General features: G+C 40.9%; 1 protein-coding gene across 1 annotated transcript; it reads left to right on the top strand.

The window, feature by feature from the left end:
- Window positions 1-1,589: 1,589 nt before the first annotated feature.
- LOC141910100 (coiled-coil domain-containing protein 60-like) lies at window positions 1,590-21,032 on the top strand. The gene is made up of 16 exons (XM_074800814.1): window positions 1,590-1,726; window positions 2,347-2,653; window positions 4,301-4,378; window positions 6,479-6,622; window positions 7,088-7,233; window positions 8,510-8,611; window positions 9,489-9,650; window positions 10,572-10,676; window positions 10,785-10,893; window positions 11,320-11,554; window positions 12,642-12,820; window positions 13,984-14,081; window positions 16,241-16,381; window positions 16,642-16,788; window positions 17,742-17,832; window positions 18,065-21,032. The coding sequence occupies exons 2-16, from the start codon at window positions 2,372-2,374 to the stop codon at window positions 18,305-18,307; spliced, it is 2,262 nt and encodes a 753-aa protein (XP_074656915.1). The 5' UTR covers window positions 1,590-1,726; window positions 2,347-2,371; the 3' UTR covers window positions 18,308-21,032.
- The last annotated feature ends 570 nt before the right edge of the window (window positions 21,033-21,602 follow it).

Raw genomic sequence — 21,602 nt, 5'->3', positions numbered from 1 at the left:
GTATTAATAGCTCAGCTGCGTTTGTTACAATCTAATGAAAATTCTCTTTTTCTAAAACGTGTCCTATCTGAGCAAATATCCAGCGACAGAGACTTCTTCGCCGTGTAGAATTTCCAAGTGTAATGACAACTTGTAGGAGCGCCCACCAGTTTTTAACTGACCCCCTTAAAATTCGTAGCCGTTGATTGGTTGCATCACCGATAACAAAAGCTTCGGGGAATGATTTCAAAAGGTATTGCAGGTAGGTCACTGGCCATTCTTGAATTGCGGTCAATGGCATCTTTTCTTCTGAAGTTTGAAAATGCTTCGAAGTTTGAAAACGATTATCCGGCCGGTTGCGTTGGTCTAGGCGTCGACATGAAGCCAGCCTTAGACGACGTCACTTCGCGGAAAAGAAGTTTAGAAAGTGTAAGGAAAAGTGTATTGAGTGTCAGTGGCTACGCGGAGCGCATGATCGGTTAAAAATATGCACGCCAAATTCAGAGAAATTATGGCAAATCTGTTTTACCTCGTATATAGATACTGAAATAATCATTTAAGTCTCACTCTTTATTACAAATCTGTTGGTTTTAGTTACTAAACTGCTGCATCCCGTATATAGAAAGTGCAATAATCATTTAAGTCTCACTCTTCATAACTGCTGTATTATCAAAATATACTAAAAATATCTACTTCAGTATAAATTATAATTAATATAATTGAGCATATAATTCCCCAATTTTATTAACATTATAATTAAGGATTATATTCTAGACTCAAATTCTCGTTTTGTTACTTGGTGGGTCTCGTTATTCAACTTATTCCAGTTTTATAAGGAACACGTGTTTTATGTATACCGGTAGTTATTGTGTTTACATGTTTGAGGTCACGTGATAGCATGTCACATGTTGAAACAAAATGGCGGACCTGGTGTGAAAAAAAAATCGCGGAGCCTAGGGGAAGTCGGCCAATTGGATGACGTCAATTCGATTACGATGTAGTTCGAATCCCCGAAATCAAATCAATAATATGATTGAGGTATAATCATCAGCAATACTTCGATCAGAGTCGAATCCTTAAATCAAAGATCGCTCAACTGCACTCTGATCAGGTTCGAATCCTGATGAAAGTGCATCGAGAGTGCAGTCATCGGCGAACTGAAGTTGCATTTTACGACTGTTTTCTGTAAATGCGATGTGCAATTTTGTTTTAAGAGATATAGAATTGAATAGAAATCTCTGTAGCAGCACTTTACTGCAGAGAAGCGCGGGGATTCCGGGTGTTTCCCCCGTTAAGAGCCTCCCCAAGTGCACCTGTTGCGCGCACCTGTTGTACTTTTAGTAACTAGGAAACCCGTTATTTAATTATAAATGTCATCGCTTACAATTACCGATCTACCTCCCGGCTTTTATTCCAACTTTTAATTCGATCAGAATCTCTTGGTTGATTGTTTCACATTTTCAAGACGTCAATTTAGCCTCAGTTATCGATGATAATCAATCGATAACTCAATAGTTGAATCAGCTAATTTTAAAGAGTTTAGAGACCAATTAGTGATCGAATCTGCGTCGGGAGGATGTATGTACGGTGTGTCCGGTAAACACACGCACATGGCTGTCACTGAAATGTCATCGAGCTCACTCTCAGACATGGAAGTATTATTCTCTACGCCTACTGGTTAATATAACAGCGACTCGGCGACGTCCTCTCGGACTTTACTCACAAATATTGAAAATTAATTCTACAAGTAAGTTACATGATTTGATAAAATATTTTTGACTGGCCGTGTGAACATTTTTCCCAATAAAAAATTGTTTTTTAAACATCAACAAACAATGTCGGCGTCTCAATACAATCTGAATCATGTAGGCCTATTGTCTATCTAAATGTAGCCTTGCCTTGTTGGAATGGAATAGCTGAGCAGGGAGGGACGGGTTGATAATTAGTCAGTAACCTGTCTGTGGTTTAGTTTAACGATCGGATCGATATTTTCACAAACCACATAAGCCCATAAGTTGGTATAAGCCCATCCGATTATAAAAAGCTTACCACCAACGATTGGTAACTAACTAATGATTAGTTGATAATAGGCTTGGTTTAGTTAGCAGGTTAGGGTTAGGCTAGTCTGAATACCAGTCGTTGTTACGGTTCCCTACGACTTTGTAATTTTTTTCCGCCACAAACTGGGGGTGTTTTGGCTTAGGCCTAGAGAGTTGGAGTCATGGGGAGGGTTTATTTGTAGTTGAGTAAGCCCGGCCGTCATGAAAAAAGGGCACTAACTTTGAAAAGGGCGAGAGAGCAATGTCCTTTACATCCTATACAATCGCGCTAGTATAAACTCAAAACCCCGTTGTTATTTTGTTATAGGTGGCGCTGTAGTTAGTTTCGTATAATGCCGAGCAGCAGCAGAGACCCGCGATGCTACGTCAAACAACTCCCGCTGCCGATCGATTCGCACAAAGGCGTCAAAATCCAAGCCCGCAGCGACACGGTTTACAACGCCACCTGTCCGACGCGAGAGGTCATCCGTAAAGAGAACTACGCACGTCGACTGCAGCAGCTAACTCAGCAGGGGTTCTCGGCTGTATCTCATAAACCGTATCAGGGTATCGGCGATCCGTTCTTTCTCGAGGAACGCAAGTTGATACTCAGCGCCCTCGGGCAATGGGACGACGTAAGTTTGCATCATTTTTTCGGCATCGTTCACGGGGTTTAGTTCAGGGCCCCTCAGATCCATCGAAAACCGGTTCAAATTCCAAAATTTCGAGGAGACATTAACCCTCAAATATTGAGTTTTTAGCCCTTGGCCCCTCAAATTCTGAAAATTTGCCTTAGGCTTATAGAAAATCTCTTTAACCCTTTAGCCTATATATATTATTAAAATATTGAGTCTTAGTCCTGGGGCCCTCAAATTCCGAAAATGTACCTTAGATAGATTATAAGGCCTGGTAGATTCAGGGATTGGTTAAACCGGAACGAGCTGAAAGTGGACTTAAATCATAAAAAATCGCATCAGTAAGTCTCCTTAAATTCACCTTGAAAAATCACCTTAGTAACCGTATCATAGTAACTATCGGCTCGGCAACCGTTTCTATGATTGATTAGTTAAAATGGCTATCACATCGACACGTTACAGACATCAAAAGATTTTTGAAATAGCCGATGGTCCGACTTGGTCTGGACTAAAACAGAGATTTCATAAAATTGCCTGGGATTTTGATGTCTTTTCATTTGGAGTAACAGAGCAACAGGTATAATAGATCATTAAATAATAATGTGTCATATCACGCTGAATCCAGGGAAGCTGCTCAGAGCGCTTAACAATTTTCGGTATTATTACCCCAGCCATTTAGTAACATGTATCAGTCCTCTCTTGCTGGGTAGATGTAACACCGAGCTGCTAACAAGCGCTCAGGAGTCACAGGTACACATTTATTCCCTGGGTAAAGAGAGGCAATGAGGATTGAGTGTCTTGCCCGAGGACACTACAGGGTTTGAACCCACGACCTGGCTTCCCAGAGTCGAACATTCTAACCACTCCGCCTTAGTGTGTTCAATGAGTCTCTGTAAACTCCCAGTTCACATATACATTTGTGAGCATTTTCACAAAATTTTCAAATTATTGTTTGCGCGTCAAAAATATGGGGGCAGATCGTGTAGTTTGTATCACTTTATTACTTAATAAGTCTCTTTGTTCTGGATTGCGTTTCAAATATATCTCACGATTTTGTTATAACACTTCTATTCCTAAAGATGACTTCTTCAGTAGAAACATGAAATAAGGCTAAAATAGAATGAGACCTTGTTCCTTCTAAACTGCGGTAGATTTCGTAATCAGGTCATTTCTATAGTTGGTTGTTCTGTTGTGGGCTTGGTCATGATTTAAGAAAAAAAAGGGTAATTTATAGGGGTCGAAAGGCGGCCAGTCGGGTCGACTTTTAAACTCGCAGAGGCTTGGATTCCTCAATTTAGCGGGGATTTCAAAGAAACAAATAGGGCTAAGCAAAAATGATACCTTGTTTCTCCGCAGTGGCCGGGTCATTTTTGAAAAATATAATAAAATTTGTAAACAGTTCATTTCTATAGCGGCCGGGTCTGTTATGGTGAAATTGATCACAATTTTTAAAAAAAAAGTTATGTATATGGTAGATAGGCGGTCGGCCGGGTCAACTTTACTTTTGAGCTCAGCAAAAATGAGAAACAAGGTTTCAATTTTCTTCAGCCTAAATAACTAGTTCAAAGAGACTTGTGTTTTGGATGTTATTTTTTGTCGTTAGTTTTGGGGATTCATTTTAATTGTTGTCGACACGTTGTTTTATAGAACACCGATGACGAAGCGTCGACGACGTCGGACGAGGACGATGAACTTAAAGCCGACTCGACAACTCCGAAACCGATAGTATGTATTTAGGGACAGCGACGGCAGGTATCGGGGGTCGCGGGCGTTTCAACAATTCGTGTTCTTTTTTTTGGTGACTTTTAATTCGAAGAAATTACCGATGAGATGTACGAGGCAAATACATCTAGGGTCCTTAACGACTCTTCGATTCCTTAAAAACTCGTGAATGGAAAATGTTTTTGAAGGTGCTTAGGTGCTCAGAAACTCCTTTAGAAATTTAAGCAAAATGCACAAAACTCTTTTAAAAAACCCCTTGAATTTTGAGAAATGTTTTTAGTTTTGTTCGTAGACGGATTTCCGACCTTTTCTTCCATTTTCTTCATTCCTGAGATCAGTGTAAATCGCCTCAATCTCGCGCGTCACATCGGAGCGCTCCGTAGTTAGGAGTGCTCCTTAAGACAGTTTTCGGCGGTATTAAGCACAATTGTGGAGTCAGAGAAACTAATACGGCGTCTTATTCATAAAGCAGCTCAAATTCAGACCCAAACTATTAACATTTTGGCTAAAGGTTACTGATTTTTATTCCCCAAAAAATTCTTTTTTTAATAATATTTTCCGACTTTTTCAATACTAATTTTAATCCTTGCATTTTGTTTCAACTGATGTTTAGGGTTACGACTGGCGTCTAACGTCTCGCGCTGATTTCTGCACCTTGCACATTTTTTCCTTGCGTGACACTGATATTTTTTTTTGTGATCGCGCGTTGTTAACAGTTAAGCGCTATAAATCACATTCATTATTTATCTATACGGCTTACAATACAGCGCCACAGAATACCCACGGCTGATCAGTAGGACCTGTTTTTATTAATGAGTTGAAATCAAATCGATCAAAGGTAACTGGAATTTTTTTGCGTGTGACAGTCGGTCGGTGGTAAATCTATTCATATCCAACAGATCGAATAATTACTGAATTATGTGCGATGATTTTAATCAATACTGGACAGGTTTTTATTCATAGTGAGAAAATGATCGCGTCTTGCAGAATGGTGATCTACATTGTGAGGCACCGAACGGGCGTCGACTATTGGCAGACGCCTACGACTCATTGATTCCTTACAAACTCATTCTATACAGAAAATTCTTTCGAGGTTGCTTATTGGAAACTCCTTTTTGATTTGAGCAAAATGTCAGAAACTGCTTTAAAACTCTACGCCCTAAATCGGTACAGTTTGGACCTGGATTGTTTATACCAAATTGGGCGGTTACAAAATTATTAGGCTAACTGTGTTTATTAGTAAAAAGAATAGAAATTTACTTACAAAACCCCTGAATTAATGGTTTAATGAGATAAACAGTACCGATTAAGGGTCTTCTGTAATTGGGATATGAAAGTGAAATGACTGATCTGTAGGGACCCTGTATATCCAGGAATGACTGATCTGTAGGGACCCTGTATATCCAGGAATGACTGATCTGTAGGGACCCTGTATATCCAGGAATGGCTGATCTGTAGGGACCCTGTATATCCAGGAATCACTGATCTGTAGGGACCCTGTATATCCAGTAATCACTGATCTGTAGGGACCCTGTATATCCAGTAATGACTGGTCTGTAGGAACCCTGTATGTCCAGGAATGACTGATCTGTAGGGACCCTGTATATCCAGTAATGACTGATCTGTAGGGACCCTGTATATCCAGTAATGACTGATCTGTAGGAACCCTGTATGTCCAGGAATGACTGATCTGTAGGGACCCTGTATATCCAGGAATGGCTGATCTGTAGGGACCCTGTATATCCAGGAATCACTGATCTGTAGGGACCCTGTATATCCAGTAATCACTGATCTGTAGGGACCCTGTATATCCAGGAATAACCAATCTGTAGGGGCCCTGTATATCCAGGAATGACTGATCTGTAGGGACCCTGTATATCCAGTAATCACTGATCTGTAGGGACCCTGTATATCCAGGAATGACTGATCTGTAGGGACCCTGTATATCCAGTAATCACTGATCTGTAGGGACCCTGTATATCCAGGAATAACCAATCTGTAGGGACCCTGTATATCCAGTAATCACTGATCTGTAGGGACCCTGTATATCCAATGGATCCCGATTGATATTTTATTTGAATGCCGGTGTATTTATATTTTCAGACGCCGGCGAAATTTATCTTGAGGAAAAATCGAAAAGACCTGAACACGTTGAACAAAGAAGTCGTACACGCTCGACATCTGATGAGAAATGTTAGTCTCGGACACGGTCTTTTCCATCTGATTACGCAAGAACGACAAGCAAAGGTATAGAAAACTGAAGATGCCCTTATTGTTTACATGTAGCTAGGCTGTGACGGTCGACCGATCAACCGACTATATCTGTACTTCGATTTCCGATTTCGAAATCAAATTCCCCCTTTCGTTCGGCGACCAGTGTGGTGAGATTGTATTCGACATTTCTGATCAAATTTCTTAATCAAATTGATAAAAAAGAGAAATCCCTGATTTCGAAATTGAAAAAAAGCCCTGTATACTGGTGCCTTAACGAAGTCAGTTGTGAGCTAGAGATCTAGCTCTGAGTTAAAAAGTTTATTTTCAAGTTAAATATGTTGAGGGTCCATCCATACACAAAATCTGCGGCTGTACTTTTTGCTTTGAACTGATATTAGTTACAAGATATTTACGAAGCCATTTTGAATGTGAAAATATTCGATCTACATAACTAAAAAATGATTGTGTTCACGAATTCTGATTTTACGTATTTAACAGTTGGACGCCGCGGCCGACGAACTGAGGAAAGAACAATTGCGTCAACGCACGGAATGGCAACCGGCGAAACGTGAAACGAAGAAACCGAGCGACCAGGACAGCGATGTAACGGACGACGAACTCGGCGAGGACGTCGATTTGAAAAGGTTCGTCTCGGTTTATCTATCATCGGGACTCGGTTCCACGGTCGCGAGTTAAGACTTGACTCCCGAGTTAACTCATTGAAAATGATTTCGTTTTAACGAATAGTTAACTCTAACTCAGAACTGTGGAACTATACCAGTTGCACAGTCGTGACTTAAGTCCAAAAGAGATCTTAAGACTGACTTAAGATTGGCTATAGAACTAAGTTGGTCTTAGAATGGTCTTAAGTCTAAGCCATGACTATGCAACCGGCCCCAGGGGTGCAAAATTAGAAAACCGAGTTTAGGTAGGGTGTAGGATAAAAATTTGCTTACAAAACCACTGAATTAATGGTTTACTGAGATACAGTACTGATTTAGTAGGAGTCCCCTACCGTAATTGGGATACCAGGTATGAGAAGATTTGTTGAGTAGCCCGGGGCCGGTTCCATAGTTGAGACCTCAAGTCAAAAAGTGGTCTTAAAACTTAAAACTGGTCTTAAACTGTTAGATTAGGTAGAACTAAGACGGTCTTCGATTGGTCTAAAGTTTAAGCCATGACTGTGGAACCGGCCCCTGGTGTTAATCGGGTTTAGAATAAGAAACGTGACGGAGTATTACTGTATAGGTTAACTATTCATTTGACGCATGAGCTTTCGCTATTAATGAATAGAAGCTTCATCAGGGCCCAGTTGCATAGTCATGGCTTAGACTTAAGACCAGTCTAAGACCAACTTCGTTCTATAGCCAATCTAACAATTAAAAACCAGTCTTAAGATTTCAGACCAATTTTGGGCTTAAGTCACAACTGTGCAACTGGCCCCAGGTGACTGAGTGACTCGATAACCCGATGAAGCCTCTATACACAACCAGCTAGTGAAACGAGACAACTAGTACTATATATATAGATTGCTATTTATTTGAAATACAAACTTTCTCTACTTGGTGTATAGAGGCTTCATCAGTTTATCGAGTCACTCATTCGCCTAATGAAGCTTCTATACATTAGAAGCGAAAGCTCCTGCGTCAAATAATTAGTTAACCGACATATTACTACTCGTCTGGTTATTTGATACCAGATGTGAAAGTGATGCAGACGCTTCCTTGAAATTTTCCCTTCGAAAACTGTTCATATCCAGGAGTGACCGATCTGTCGGAACCGTGTGACACAGTCTTGTGTGTGAATCGCGACCGATCGCGTTGCTAGTGCGTGGTACTCGACTAGCCAACCGCCACTTGAGCGCGACGACTCGACGCATTGTTTTGACGTGTGTTTCTTCTATATATATATATATTTCAGTTATTTCTCACCGAATATCTACAGCAACAGAGAAACTAACGAAGACGTTCCGATTACTTTGTACGACCCGTCGGATCCGAAAAATAAAGTCGCTTTCACCGGGTACGAATTCATTCATTCCGATTGTTTCCATTTGCACCTGCAGGGGGTGCTTGAGACTTTGCCGCCAGAAATTACAACTTGAAGCTAAGCTCGGGTCGACTTAACCCTTTCAGTGCGTCTACACCGCAGTGCGGTGTACGAATCAGTGATGGATTTTGCTAGTACACCGAGGTGTATTGATTTAATAAGTAATTACTAATTATCTCTCTTGAAAGATGGCAGCACCTGTCAAACATAGTGAAATATCAGTAACTAACGATACACTGCACCGCGGTGTAGACGCACTATAGTGCTATTCCCGTTATTCAACACACTAGGGTATAAAGGTCTTAGTAGGAACGGAAAGCACTGGCAGTCGACCTAAATCATCATTTTTCAATCCATTCGAAACTGTATTGAAGGATATCCAAAAAGTCTTCACTTAAATGAAGAGAAATGAATAAGTGAAAAGAGACTCCATGATTTGAAAGTTTAGCAATATGTTTCCATGCCTACATACCAAACTTCAGTTGGTAGGCATGGAGACATATTGTTAAACTTTCAAATCATGGAGTCTCTTTTTACTCATAAACCAATTGCAATAAAGACTTTTTGGATATCCTTCAATACAGTTTCAAATGGATTAAAAAATGATGATTGAGGTCGACTGCCCGTCCTTTCTGGTCCCATTAAGACCTTTATCAGGTATGTTCTACCAAAATGAGCCAGCTAGGCCACCCAGAATGCTCTCAAATCAGGTTGAAATAGATAGACGTTAGCAAGGATTGAATTGTTAGATCTTGAAACTCTAGTCGATGTTTAATATCGCACAATGTGACTGTAGATATTGTTTATCCGATGCTTGATATATAATAAATGTTTGTTTCTCGAAAAATAGACTGGAAACATCCGCGCAACAGTTCAACGCGTTCGTACGACCGACGCCGAAATCGAACAGTAAACGTAAATTACCGAGCTGTCGTCCGTACACGCCTCAAACGAACATTCTCCATGACGACGGCGAGGATCCACGCGAGAAATATTACTCGGAGGCTCAAATGTAAGTAATCGCTTCAACTTCACCGTCACAGTTTAGTCACTTACGCCTTAGTCGCTCTGTCGTGTTTCCAAATGTGTTCATGGATCTTAAGGCTGGTCTACAGTGTTTTCAACAAGAAATTAACAAGCCAGGTCCCTTTGAAAAACAGGAGGGTCCCATAATACGTCACAGTCCCTGAGACGAAGGCTGGTTTGAAAAAACAGGCGGGTCCTTTACAAACAACAGACGGACCTGGGACCTGGCTCTTATTGAAAACACTGGTCTAAAGTTATTAGACTAAATGAGTTTAGACTAGTCTTAAGTTGTTAGATTGGTTATAGAACCAAAATGAGCTTAGACTAATCTTAAGTTGTTAGATTGGCTATAGAACCAAAATTAGCTGAGAGATTGGTCTTGAGTTGTTAGATTGGTTATAGAACCAAAATGAGCTTAGACTGGTCTTAAGTTGTTAGATTGGTTATAGAACCAAAATGAGCTTAGACTGGTCTTAAGTTGTTAGATTGGTTATAGAACCAAAATGAGCTTAGACTGGTCTTAAGTTGTTAGATTGGTTATAGAACCAAAATGAGCTTATACTGGTCTTAAGTTGTTAGATTGGTTATAGAACCAAAATGAGCTTAGACTGGTCTTAAAGTTGTTAGATCTGGGGCCGGTTGCATAGTCATGGCTTAGACTTAAGAACAGTCTAAGACCAACTAAGTTCTATAGTCAATCTAACAACTTAAGACGAGTCTTAAGATTTAAGACCACTTTTGGACTTTAGTCATGACTGTGCAACCGGCCCCCGGTCTTAATAGGTAATTTACCTGCAATGAACCCACGGTTCTGACACAGACGAAATCAGGGAATTCAGGATTTATTTTCTCTGCAGGGAAAATCAGCGACTTTTCACTCATAAAAGATATAATGTTTGTTTTCTAGTCAAGCATTGTTTCGTCAACTGTGCGCCCTCTATTGGATGTTGGAGGCAATGATGATGGAGTCTTCGAACATGATAACCCCGATCTGCACCAGCTGGAATTTGAGGTAGGTCAGAAAAACAAATCGCGCGCATGAAAAAAATGGATGAAAACGATTACATTTCTCTGTCACTAACTGGCGTGTTATGAATTGTGTTTAATTTGTTCATTCTAGGGAAATTGGCGGCGCTAAAAATTCCCCGAAGAAAATTGCGCGCGAGAAAGTGACGGAGACGAATTGGAACAGTCAATTCCTAAACGCTGCCACCCCTAATTCTGTACGGGTGAGTTACGCATTGAAATTAACCCTTAAACACCACGAGCTGCAGTTGGGTTAGAGTTAACCCATTAGCATTCGAGCCACCCGTATCCACCCTGACTATTACTCCTCAATCCACCTGTATCCACCCTGACTATAACTCCTCAATCCACCAGTATCCACCCTGACTATTACTCCTCAAGCCGCCCGAATCCGCCCTGACACTTTTTTTGCATGTTGAAGCAGTGTACTAACTAGTTCGATCATCGATTTATACACCGCACTGCGGTGTAGACGCGCTGAAACGGGTTGATGAATCGTATCCTATTTTCGTTGTATGAGTAGACAAATGAAACGCATAAACACGGAATTCATTTCACATGAATTCGTTTCATGTTTCCTGTCGCTGCAGACGTTCGAAAAAACTCATCGATTCGAATTTTGCTTTCAGCCGGCGAAACGTTTCAGCAGCACACCGCGTTCGTCGCGACTGTTCCGCAAGACGTCGTCCAATCAAATCAACTCGGCGAACCGAAGCTCGCTGACGAGTCCCGCGTCCAGCATCGGCCAGTTGAACGTAGGTGGCGGCAGCGGAGGTAACGTGCGCGTCGACGACACGATACCGGAGGATGAGGAGAGCGTCAGTATTCAGGAATCGGCCGAAGATGAAGAGATAGCTAACACAGGTAGATTTACTCAGAGTACGGGACACAGGTAGATTTACTCAGAGTACGGGTTGATGGTTTTAAATCGCAGGGGTTTGTCACCGTAGCTCAAAGATTCGACCCGGTATTCTTCATGGTTCCCACAGAACTGGGAAATCGGGAAAAACTTGGCAGTTTTGAACTAATAATTCCCAGTTTGGAAATATTTGGGAATTTAAAAGATTTTCCTCAAATCAGGGAAATATTTTCGAAACCATTTGGCCATTTTGGAAAACTGTTGAATTTGGTGATGTCAGGCGCTAAACCCTATATACCCCTGTGTTCTACGCTAACGATGCCATGTCAATTATCAATTTGCGTGAATCCTTTCGGTGCATCTACACCACAGTGCAGTGTATGAATCGCCGGTTGACTTCGCGCACACATCGCACTGCGGTGTAGACACGCTATAGCGGTATGCCTGTTACACAACACACTAAGGTGGAATTTTAGAAATTTCCATATTGTCTCCAGCAGTTTAGGGTTATCAAATAGTCGGCACTGAATGGGTTAAAATACCCTCAAATTTATCCCCTGGGTCCGGTTCCACAGTTCGGAGTTGAGATTTGACTTTCATATTTAACTCATTGGAAATAAACTAACTTGAACTCAGAGTTAACTCTAACTCACAACTGTGGAACTGGATCCTGAGTTCAGAGTTAACTCTAACTCACAACTGTGGAACTGGATCCTGAGTTCACAGTTAACTCTTACTCACAACTGTGGAACTGGATCCTGAGTTCAGTGTTAACTCTAACTCACAACTGTGGAACTGGATCCTGAGTTCAGAGTTAACTCTAACTCACAACTGTGGAACTGGATCCTGAGTTCAGAGTTAACTCTAACTCACAACTGTGGAACTGGATCCTGAGTTCAGAGTTAACTCTAACTCACAACTGTGGAACTGGATCCTGAGTTCACAGTTAACTCTTACTCACAACTGTGGAACTGGATCCTGAGTTCAGAGTTAACTCTAACTCACAACTGTGGAACTGGATCCTGAGTTCACAGTTAACTCTAACTCACAACTGTGGAACTGGATCCTGATTATTACATGTTTATAATTTAGGTATATTCGGTTTTCTTGACGAATATTATGCATCAATGAACAATATGGCCGCCGCCGCCGACACGGGCAGCATTAAAACAGACGACACCGCGGATAAACCGAACAGCGGTAGGAAATGCGGCCGCGAGTCTCAAACTCCGAAACCTCATCGTAAATTATCATCTCGACGTTCATCTTCGGTAAGCTTGAAACCTTGATTCAGTGAATACTCATTCTAGATGGAAATCGCTTTTAAAAGTGCTTGAAACTCCTTTTAATATTCGAACAAAATGTCCGAAACTCCTTTCAATTTTTAAAGATAGGTGATTAGATACTTTAGTCGTACAGTAAACTACCCCTTAATAAGTACAGTTGAGACCTGAATCATTTTAGGCGGTTACCGAATAAGAAAGGATGAAGATTAGCTTACAAAACCACCAAATTACCGGTTTACTGAGATAAACTGTACCGATTTAGGAGGAGTCTGCAGTAATTGGGACACGAAAGTGATGCAGACGCTTCTTTGAAATATGAAATTTTCTCCTTTAAAAGACTCCTTATATCCAGGAATGACTGATCTGTAGGAACCCCGTATATCCAGGAATCACTGATCTGTAGGGACCCTGTATATCCAGGAATGACTGATCTGTAGGAACCCTGTATATCCAGGAATGACTGATCTGTAGGAACCCTGTATATCCAGGAATGACTGATCTGTAGGAACCCTGTATATCCAGGAATCACTGATCTGTAGGGACCCTGTATATCCAGGAATCACTGATCTGTAGGAACCCTGTATATCCAGGAATGACTGATCTGTAGGAACCCTGTATATCCAGGAATCACTGATCTGTAGGAACCCTGTATATCCAGGAATCACTGATCTGTAGGAACCCTGTATATCCAGGAATGACTGATCTGTAGGAACCCTGTATATCCAGGAATGACTGATCTGTAGGAACCCTGTATATCCAGGAATCACTGATCTGTAGGGACCCTGTATATCCAGGAATCACTGATCTGTAGGAACCCTGTATATCCAGGAATGACTGATCTGTAGGAACCCTGTATATCCAGGAATCACTGATCTGTAGGAACCCTGTATATCCAGGAATCACTGATCTGTAGGAACCCTGTTAAAGAACAAAAACCCTTTTCGTGAATTTAGACCTTGTTGATATTGATAAAGCAATTGCGCGAAATGTATCCGTACCACCAGGGGGGGTTGTCATCCCGAACATGTTAACACTAAAGTGATAATCTGCTGGACTCGAATGTGGGATGTTTGTTTATTTCGTCGCGTTGTCATTTGTTGTTTTTATACATACGTGTTTGTGTGAGTTTGTTGTTTGTATTGTTAAAGCATGGAATTGATATCCTCAACGACGGAGGACCTCGCGCGACGCAAGACGTACGTTTATCCTCGCGTAACTCGAGAGGAACGCCAGTCCGTCCGAAAAGGTACGTAGTGACAATTTATGTACTTTCATATACATAAAAAGCCCTTTATAGTCGAAGGACTGAGGGACCGAGCAAAAAGTGTTCACTATAGAGAGGGTCAGGCCATGATACTATGAATTCACAACTAAAATAATTATAATAATAATGATATTAACCCTTTCAGTGCTGACTAATTAATACCCTATCGTGCTGGAGATAATTTGAAAATTTTGAAAAATTCCGCCCTAGTGTGTTGAATAACGGGAATACCACTATAGTGCGTCTACACCGCGGCGCAGTGTATCGTTAGTTACTAGTATTTCACTATGTTTGACAGGTGCTGCCATCTCTCAATAGAGATCAAAACTAATTACATCAATACACCACAATGCGTTGTACTAGCAAAATCCATCACCAATTCATACACGGCACTGCGGTGTAGACGCACTGAACGGGTTATTAATAATAATAATAATAATAATAATAATAATAATAATAATAATAATGATAATAATAATAATAATAATAATAATAATAATAATAATGATAATAATAATGTTTCATATAGTGCTGAATACAGCAAAGCTGCTCAGAGCGCTTAACAATTTTCGGTATTATTACCCCAGCCATTTAGTAACATGTATCAGTCATCTCTTGCTGGGTTGATGTAACATCCAAGCTGCTAACAAGCGCTCAGGAGTCACAGGTACCCATTTACTCTTGGGTGGAGAGAGACAATGAGGATTGAGTGTCTTGTCATATATGTTCGCTGAAATCCGCATATTTAAAGATTTTTCGAATCGTATCATCTAAGAAGACACCTATGTACGGACAGCCTTTTTGTTTTAAAATTTTCATGGGAATTTTTGAAGACGCTTCAATGGATTTTGTATGAACATAGGTGTACGTCGATGTTCATACATATAGCGCGGAGATCGGTTTGTCATTGCGATTATTCCGGTTCATCACGCGGTCATACGATACCAGATTTTTATACGCAGTTCTAAGCTCTGAACTGGAACTCTGGCTTAAAAGGTATTTGCTACTGCATGCTCCTGAATACATTTATTACTGAAAATTATCTCGTAACATTGGAGGGAGTTTCTAAACAGGCCTGATTTCAGCAGCTATCGGCATATTCACTATAGATGCCTAAACGCGTGCCTGCTACTGCCGTAATAGCATCCTTATATCTCAAACTTTCTTAAATGACAAGTTTTCAGCCCACTTGGGACTAAAGTAGGAAAGGTTGATATTCATTGCTACTAGTGCGATTACTGATACCACTCGAGGCGTATGATATAACGATTTATTGCTTTAAATGCGCTAAACATGAATCTAATTTTAAGCCACTTGCTCGGGGGGCAAGCATATCTGAAATTTTGCCTCCAAAAAATACTTGCCCTACACAGGCAGTCCGATTGGTGGCGCTATCATCCGTTGTATCGAGTGGGAAAAAAGTTTTGTGACATAAAATTGCACTAGCCCGGCGGACAAGTGATAATGATAACCTACTTACCCTGATGAGAATATGCTTGTCCTAATCATAGTGTGCTCGCCCTAATGATAATATACTTGCCCTAATGATAATATACTTGCCCTAATGATAATGTACTGGCCATCATGATAACCTACTTGCCCTAATGATAATATACTTGTCCCGGGCAATCGGACAAGTGCTTAGGTCGCACCCTGATAAGGTAACGTTGCATCTGGCGAAAATGTGGGTTCAAAATGCGAAACTTTACTTCCATGTTAACCGCACATAGTGTGATATTAACACGACTGGAATACATGTTTTATCGTCATTGCGTGAAGTCATTTAATGAACGGTCCCATTAGCGATCCGTTATTGAGCCTGATTATCCCTGTATTAGTTCGTTAACTGCGGAGTAGTGACGGCGAGTGCGGGTTGAAAAACAGTCGTTTCCTCAAATAAACGTTACTAGGACAGCAAATTATACAAACGAAATGAAATGAATTTTATTGAATAAACAATTGCGTATGTCTCGGCACCGGAACATCATCATCACCAGAACTACACAAATAAGATGGCAAATAAGATGGCTTCCGATAACAAATAGTACAGTCGCGTAGGCGATACCGCTTTATACTATCTCAGGACATAGGGCCTATTAGAATTATGAAAATGAAGAAAAATTCCCTTTTTACCTCTTCAGCTCGCCGGCGTTAGTGGATTTTCAGAATTCGTTGCCCAGCACGCAGCGGTGTCGACTGTTGGCCGAAATGAGACAGAAGTTTTCGGAAGTCGGCGAAGAACGAGCGATTGATCTTCACGAGATGCTCGAACACATGGAGAGGTAAGTCTTGTATTCCCGGGGAGCGGTAAAATCTGCGCGCTACTAAATGTCTTGTTTCGAATTTGCTTAGAGACGACTTCACGTGGCTTCATCGGGTATGTGCTACTCAAACTGACTGGGCTAGGCCACCTGATGTCCTCCCAAACAAAGTTGAAATAGACATTAGTCATCTCTGTAGAGAAAAGAAGAGACATTCGAGCTTCTACTTGAAGCGCTCTATAAGCTGGAGCCCCACTCACTCTGATCGCGTCTATTTCCAGGCAGAGATTGAGAGTTTGTCAGAATAAATTCAGTCATTTGCCGATGAGACGCAGTTTCCACCGAGCGATCGAATACATGCGAACGAAAAGTATCCAGGACGAAAAACCGCAGGAGAAAATGCGCCGAACTTCGGGTCACACGCAGTGGTACGTATCGACTCGACACGGCCCCTCGGTCCACAGCCCGACACCTCCCCTCGGTCCACAGCCCGTATATCCCCTCGGTCCACAGCCCGACACCTCCCCTCGGTCTACAGCCCGTATAGCCACTCAGGCATTTGATTATTTATCACTCATTCTTCTTGTATCTGCTCAATCACGCAGTTTTCGAGCGTTCGGAACTTTTTCCCAGACATATTTTTCCATTGAAATAAATGACCAAAATGAACTACGCACGCCCGCGCATTAGAATAGTGTATAGTGTCTGCGAGAAGATGCTACAAGAAGAGCTGGCAACTGTTGCTGATTTTCAGTATTTGTTACTTGAGAAATACTGATTTGATTTGTTTGATGCTCACAGAAATATGAAAGATGTTACTGAGGGTTTTACTGTTGATTACTGAATAATTTGAACAGAAATATGAAAGATGTTACTGAGGGTCTTACTGTTGATAACTGATTAATTTGAACAGAAATATGAAAGATGTTACTGAGGGTTTTACCGTCGATTACTGATTAATTTGAACAGAAATATGAAACATGTTACTGAGGGTCTTACCGTTGATTACTGATTAATTTGAACAGAAATATGAAAGATGTTACTGCAGGTCTTACTGTTGATTACTGATTAATTTGAACAGAAATATGAAAGATGTTACTGAGGGTCTTACTGTCGATTACTGATTAATTTGTACAGAAATATGAAACATGTTACTGAGGGTCTTACCGTTGATTACTGATTAATTTGAACAGAAATATGAAAGATGTTACTGAGGGTCTTACTGTCGATTACTGATTAATTTGTACAGAAATATGAAAGATGTTACTGAGGGTCTTACCGTTGATTACTGATTAATTTGAACAGAAATATGAAACATGTTTCTGAGGGCTTGCTGTTAATTACAAACTCAAAAACTTGATGATAATATTATTATTTTCAGGTATTCAGATATACTGCAAAGCCTCACCGATGACATCACTAGTATTTGGTACTTTCACGAGATTCTTACCAAACTATCCAAACACGGCATGGTAAGATAGTGACTAGTATACACCAGGGGCTGGTTGCATAGCCATGACTTAGACTTAAGACCAGTCTAAGACCAACTTAGTTCTAAAGCTAATCTAACAACTTAGGACCAGTCTTAAGATTTAAGATCACTTTTGGACTTAAGTCACGACTGTGCAACTGGCCCCAGTTCAAGCATCAAATATTTAGTAACGGCAAACTTGAATACGTTTTATTTTACGTTTTCTGTAACAGGTTGAGAGTAGCAAGCACAGCACGTATAAGTTTCTGCGCGTTTTATCAGGATTGAGGGAGTGGGAGATCTGTTCACCGGACGTCAGCGCCGCGATCGAGTTCTGTCGCGAACGCGTCGTCGAAATGTCGCCGGACGAATACGAGGAGTGGATCGGACAACAGTTCCCCGCGGTGCGACGACCCGTCGTTCAACGACCCCAGACCGCTCCCGCTAATCTTCGCAATTCAACGCAACGGAAATAGATCGGGACCGCGCTTTTAAAATCCGGGATCTACGAAGCCAGCCTGGGCCTTTATTCAATGTCGTCTAATGTTCTTTCTCTTCGTGTACTGAAAAAAAACTTTGGTTTGAAAAAAAAAAAGAATGTTTCAACTCTGCTTCTTTTATTTCTATCTGCAACCCCTCAGCCTTGACCTTGCACCCCCTCAGCCTTGACCTTGCACCCCCTCAGCCTTGACCTTGCACCCCCTCAGCCTCGACCTTGTATCTCCCCTCATCCACGGTCAAATTAAACCCACGCAATTGTGGAACTGGGTCCAGAGTCAAATTAAACCCAGACCACTGAGTCAAATCAGACCAACACAACTGTGGAACTGGATCCAGAGTCAAATTAAACCCACACAATTGTAGATGTGTAATTGACTAACTATAGGGGGAGCTGTCAATGAACTGATTTCACTGTATGTAAACATACATCTCCTCCCACCTAGAAACAGCTAACCCTAACCCTAGCTTCTGATTGGCTGCAGCTGGTCACCTGATATATGCAAATAGCCCCAAGCACATGATCACTAACCCTAACCCTAGCTTGTGATTGGCTTGAGCTGGTCACCTGATGTATGCAAATAGCCACAAGCACATGGTCACTAACCCTAACCCTAGCTTGTGATTGGCTGGAGCTGGTCACCTGATATATGCAAATAGTCCAAGCACATGGTTACTAACCCTAACCCTAGCTTCTGATTGGCTGCAGCTGGTCACCTGATATATGCAAATAGCCCCAAGCACATGGTCACTAACCCTAACCCTAGCTTGTGATTGGCTGGAGCTGGTCACCTGATATATGCAAATTGCCTCAAACACATGGTCATTAACCCTAACCCTAGCTTCTGATTGGCTGCCGCTGGTCACCTGATATATGCAAATAGCCCCAAGCACATGGTCACTAACCCTAACCCTAGCTTGTGATTAGCCAGAGCTGGTCACCTGACACATGACAATAGTTCCAACCTGCTAACCTGGTCAAGAGCTGGTCACCTGATGTAAATAGTTAGGTTGCTGTGGGACATGAATGCAAAAAAGGACATTCAGTAAACTGTGGAACTTGGTTAAATCAAATCCACACAACCATGGATTGGGTTAAATCCACACAACTGTGGAACTAGTCCAAAAGACATTAAAAGACAATACATACAGTTTTATCATGCACCAGGAATGTCTGAAGATTGATATTTTTATCAGTGGGATTTTCATGTGTTATCTCTGCGTATCTCCAAGTGAACATGGATAGAAACATTTTAATTGACGAAATGTAAAATCATTATGTCGTTTGTTTTGAATCTTTGAGCGGGATGGCTCTCTTTTACAGGCATGGATCCAGGACCATTCAGTGACTACAGCTCAGTGAAAAAAGGGCACCAACTTTGAAAAGGGCCAGTATTAATGCCCAGCGAGCGAGTTTGAGTTAGAGTGCCATTTTTTGGTATCATGCCAGTAAATTTATTTCGCTTGTGTCTTTTTGAGATTTTTTTGGCAAAATTTGCCCTTTTTCAATTAAATTTATAGAGCGACAATAATGTCTTTTTGGAATAGTGCCCTTTTGAGCAAAGGACATTGCCTTAGATTGCCTTTTATGATTTTGGGCAATTTATTTTCACTCATTTTTCGCTTAAGCCTAGTACAGAAAGGCAGTTATTGTTTATGGCTCACAAATTGTGTGCCCTTTCATTCTTTTTATCGCGAATTTCAAGGGCATTTGAAAACTGCGACTACCGCACGTGCTGCACGGTGCGATAGTCTGTTTCCGCGCTCGTACTTGACCAGTAAAATACTGATGAGGCATCAGTGAATATTTCACTAAATGTTAAAAGCTTGTTTTTTTTTTGCGCGATATTATTTTCGTCGATTTTTCATATTCGAATTTCTGTTGATTCTTTTTAAGCCTCCTTAAATTCAGACACGCTGAAACTCAGATCATTCAGGGTTGAGGGAGATCGTCCCGTCAATCGGGTACCCGTATTAGTTCAGGGGTTTATACCGTTTATTCAGTAGTTAACCCCATTTTTTGCGAGGCACATAATAATCTGATTATCGCTACGGAACGTGTAGGCTGCTTTAATGTGAATTTTATTAGTATCCGTTTGATACAGATTTTAATTTATTTTTTCGATGTTTGCATAATGAAAATGTTTTGAACTGTTTATAGTAAGGGATCATTCATTTATTACGTACGCATAAAATTTGAATTTTTCAACCCCCCTCCCCCTCTGTACGCAAAATCCCTTTTTTGCATATACATTAAGCATTACAGTAGGCAATTGCACTGACCCCTCCCCCTCCCCTAATGTGTACATAATAAATGAATGATCCCTAATCGTTTATTTATAATTGGAGCATTTTGATATTTAGCCGCGAGATTGTTGAAATAAGGGAGCATTCATTGGCGACGTGTCGTGAATACGTAATAACTGCTCCCTTAACTGATAAAGTACGGCATGAATTATTGAGACTTAATCATAATTTTCTGTGATAAACCGCGGTGTTTTTTTACGAGAAGTGCTAGAAAAAAACATGGATTATGTCTAGTTTTTGTTAAAAAATCTTTTGAAATATTGGTAGTAGGAAGATGGCACGTATTGTTATTTTCAGATTTGAAAGCACTTGTTTTACACACTATGTTATCATTCAATCAGTGTTTGTATAATTAATAATTATGTTAGTATTTCATAATATTAGTATTAAAGTTTAAACGAGTTGAAAATATGAACGCCTTTCTTGAAAATGAAAATTGAGACTTTTTGTTCCACTCACGGCTACGCACGTAGATTTCTCATTAGTCACTTGCCACAGTAAGCTCCCCCAAATCTCGGTATTATGCTTCTACGCAATAAGAAATTGTAGCCTGTGATAAATGTTCTATAATTGAGTTTCAAGGTCATTTGTTTCTCTAAATGTTCGCCAGGGGGCGTTGAATATTAGAAATTTTCTGTCAAGCATTTCAAACTGCTTCCCAAGTGGGCGTGGTGTCCCCGGACCCCTAATCTTCTACTGGGGGCTTGCGATCGAAGATAAATCTTTCGCAGCGAGAATATGTCATCACTTAATTCCTTTGAGACCGGTTCCTCAGTTGAGATTTAAGTCCAAAAATGATCTTAAATTCTAAGACTGGTCTTAAGTTGTTAGATTGGCTTAAGAACTAAGTAGGTCTTATAATGGTCTTAAGTCTAAGCCATGACTATGCAACCGGCCCCAGGACCCTACTGCAGGGTGTGGTTCTGAAGGTGATCAGAGTTACGAGTAAATCCATTGTTGCCTCAG

The sequence above is a fragment of the Tubulanus polymorphus genome, chromosome 8 (genome assembly GCF_964204645.1).
Source record: "Tubulanus polymorphus chromosome 8, tnTubPoly1.2, whole genome shotgun sequence".
NCBI lineage: Eukaryota > Metazoa > Nemertea > Palaeonemertea > Tubulaniformes > Tubulanidae > Tubulanus > Tubulanus polymorphus.
Note: the sequence above shows the minus strand (reverse complement) of the source record. Positions and strands in the feature narration are given on the sequence as shown.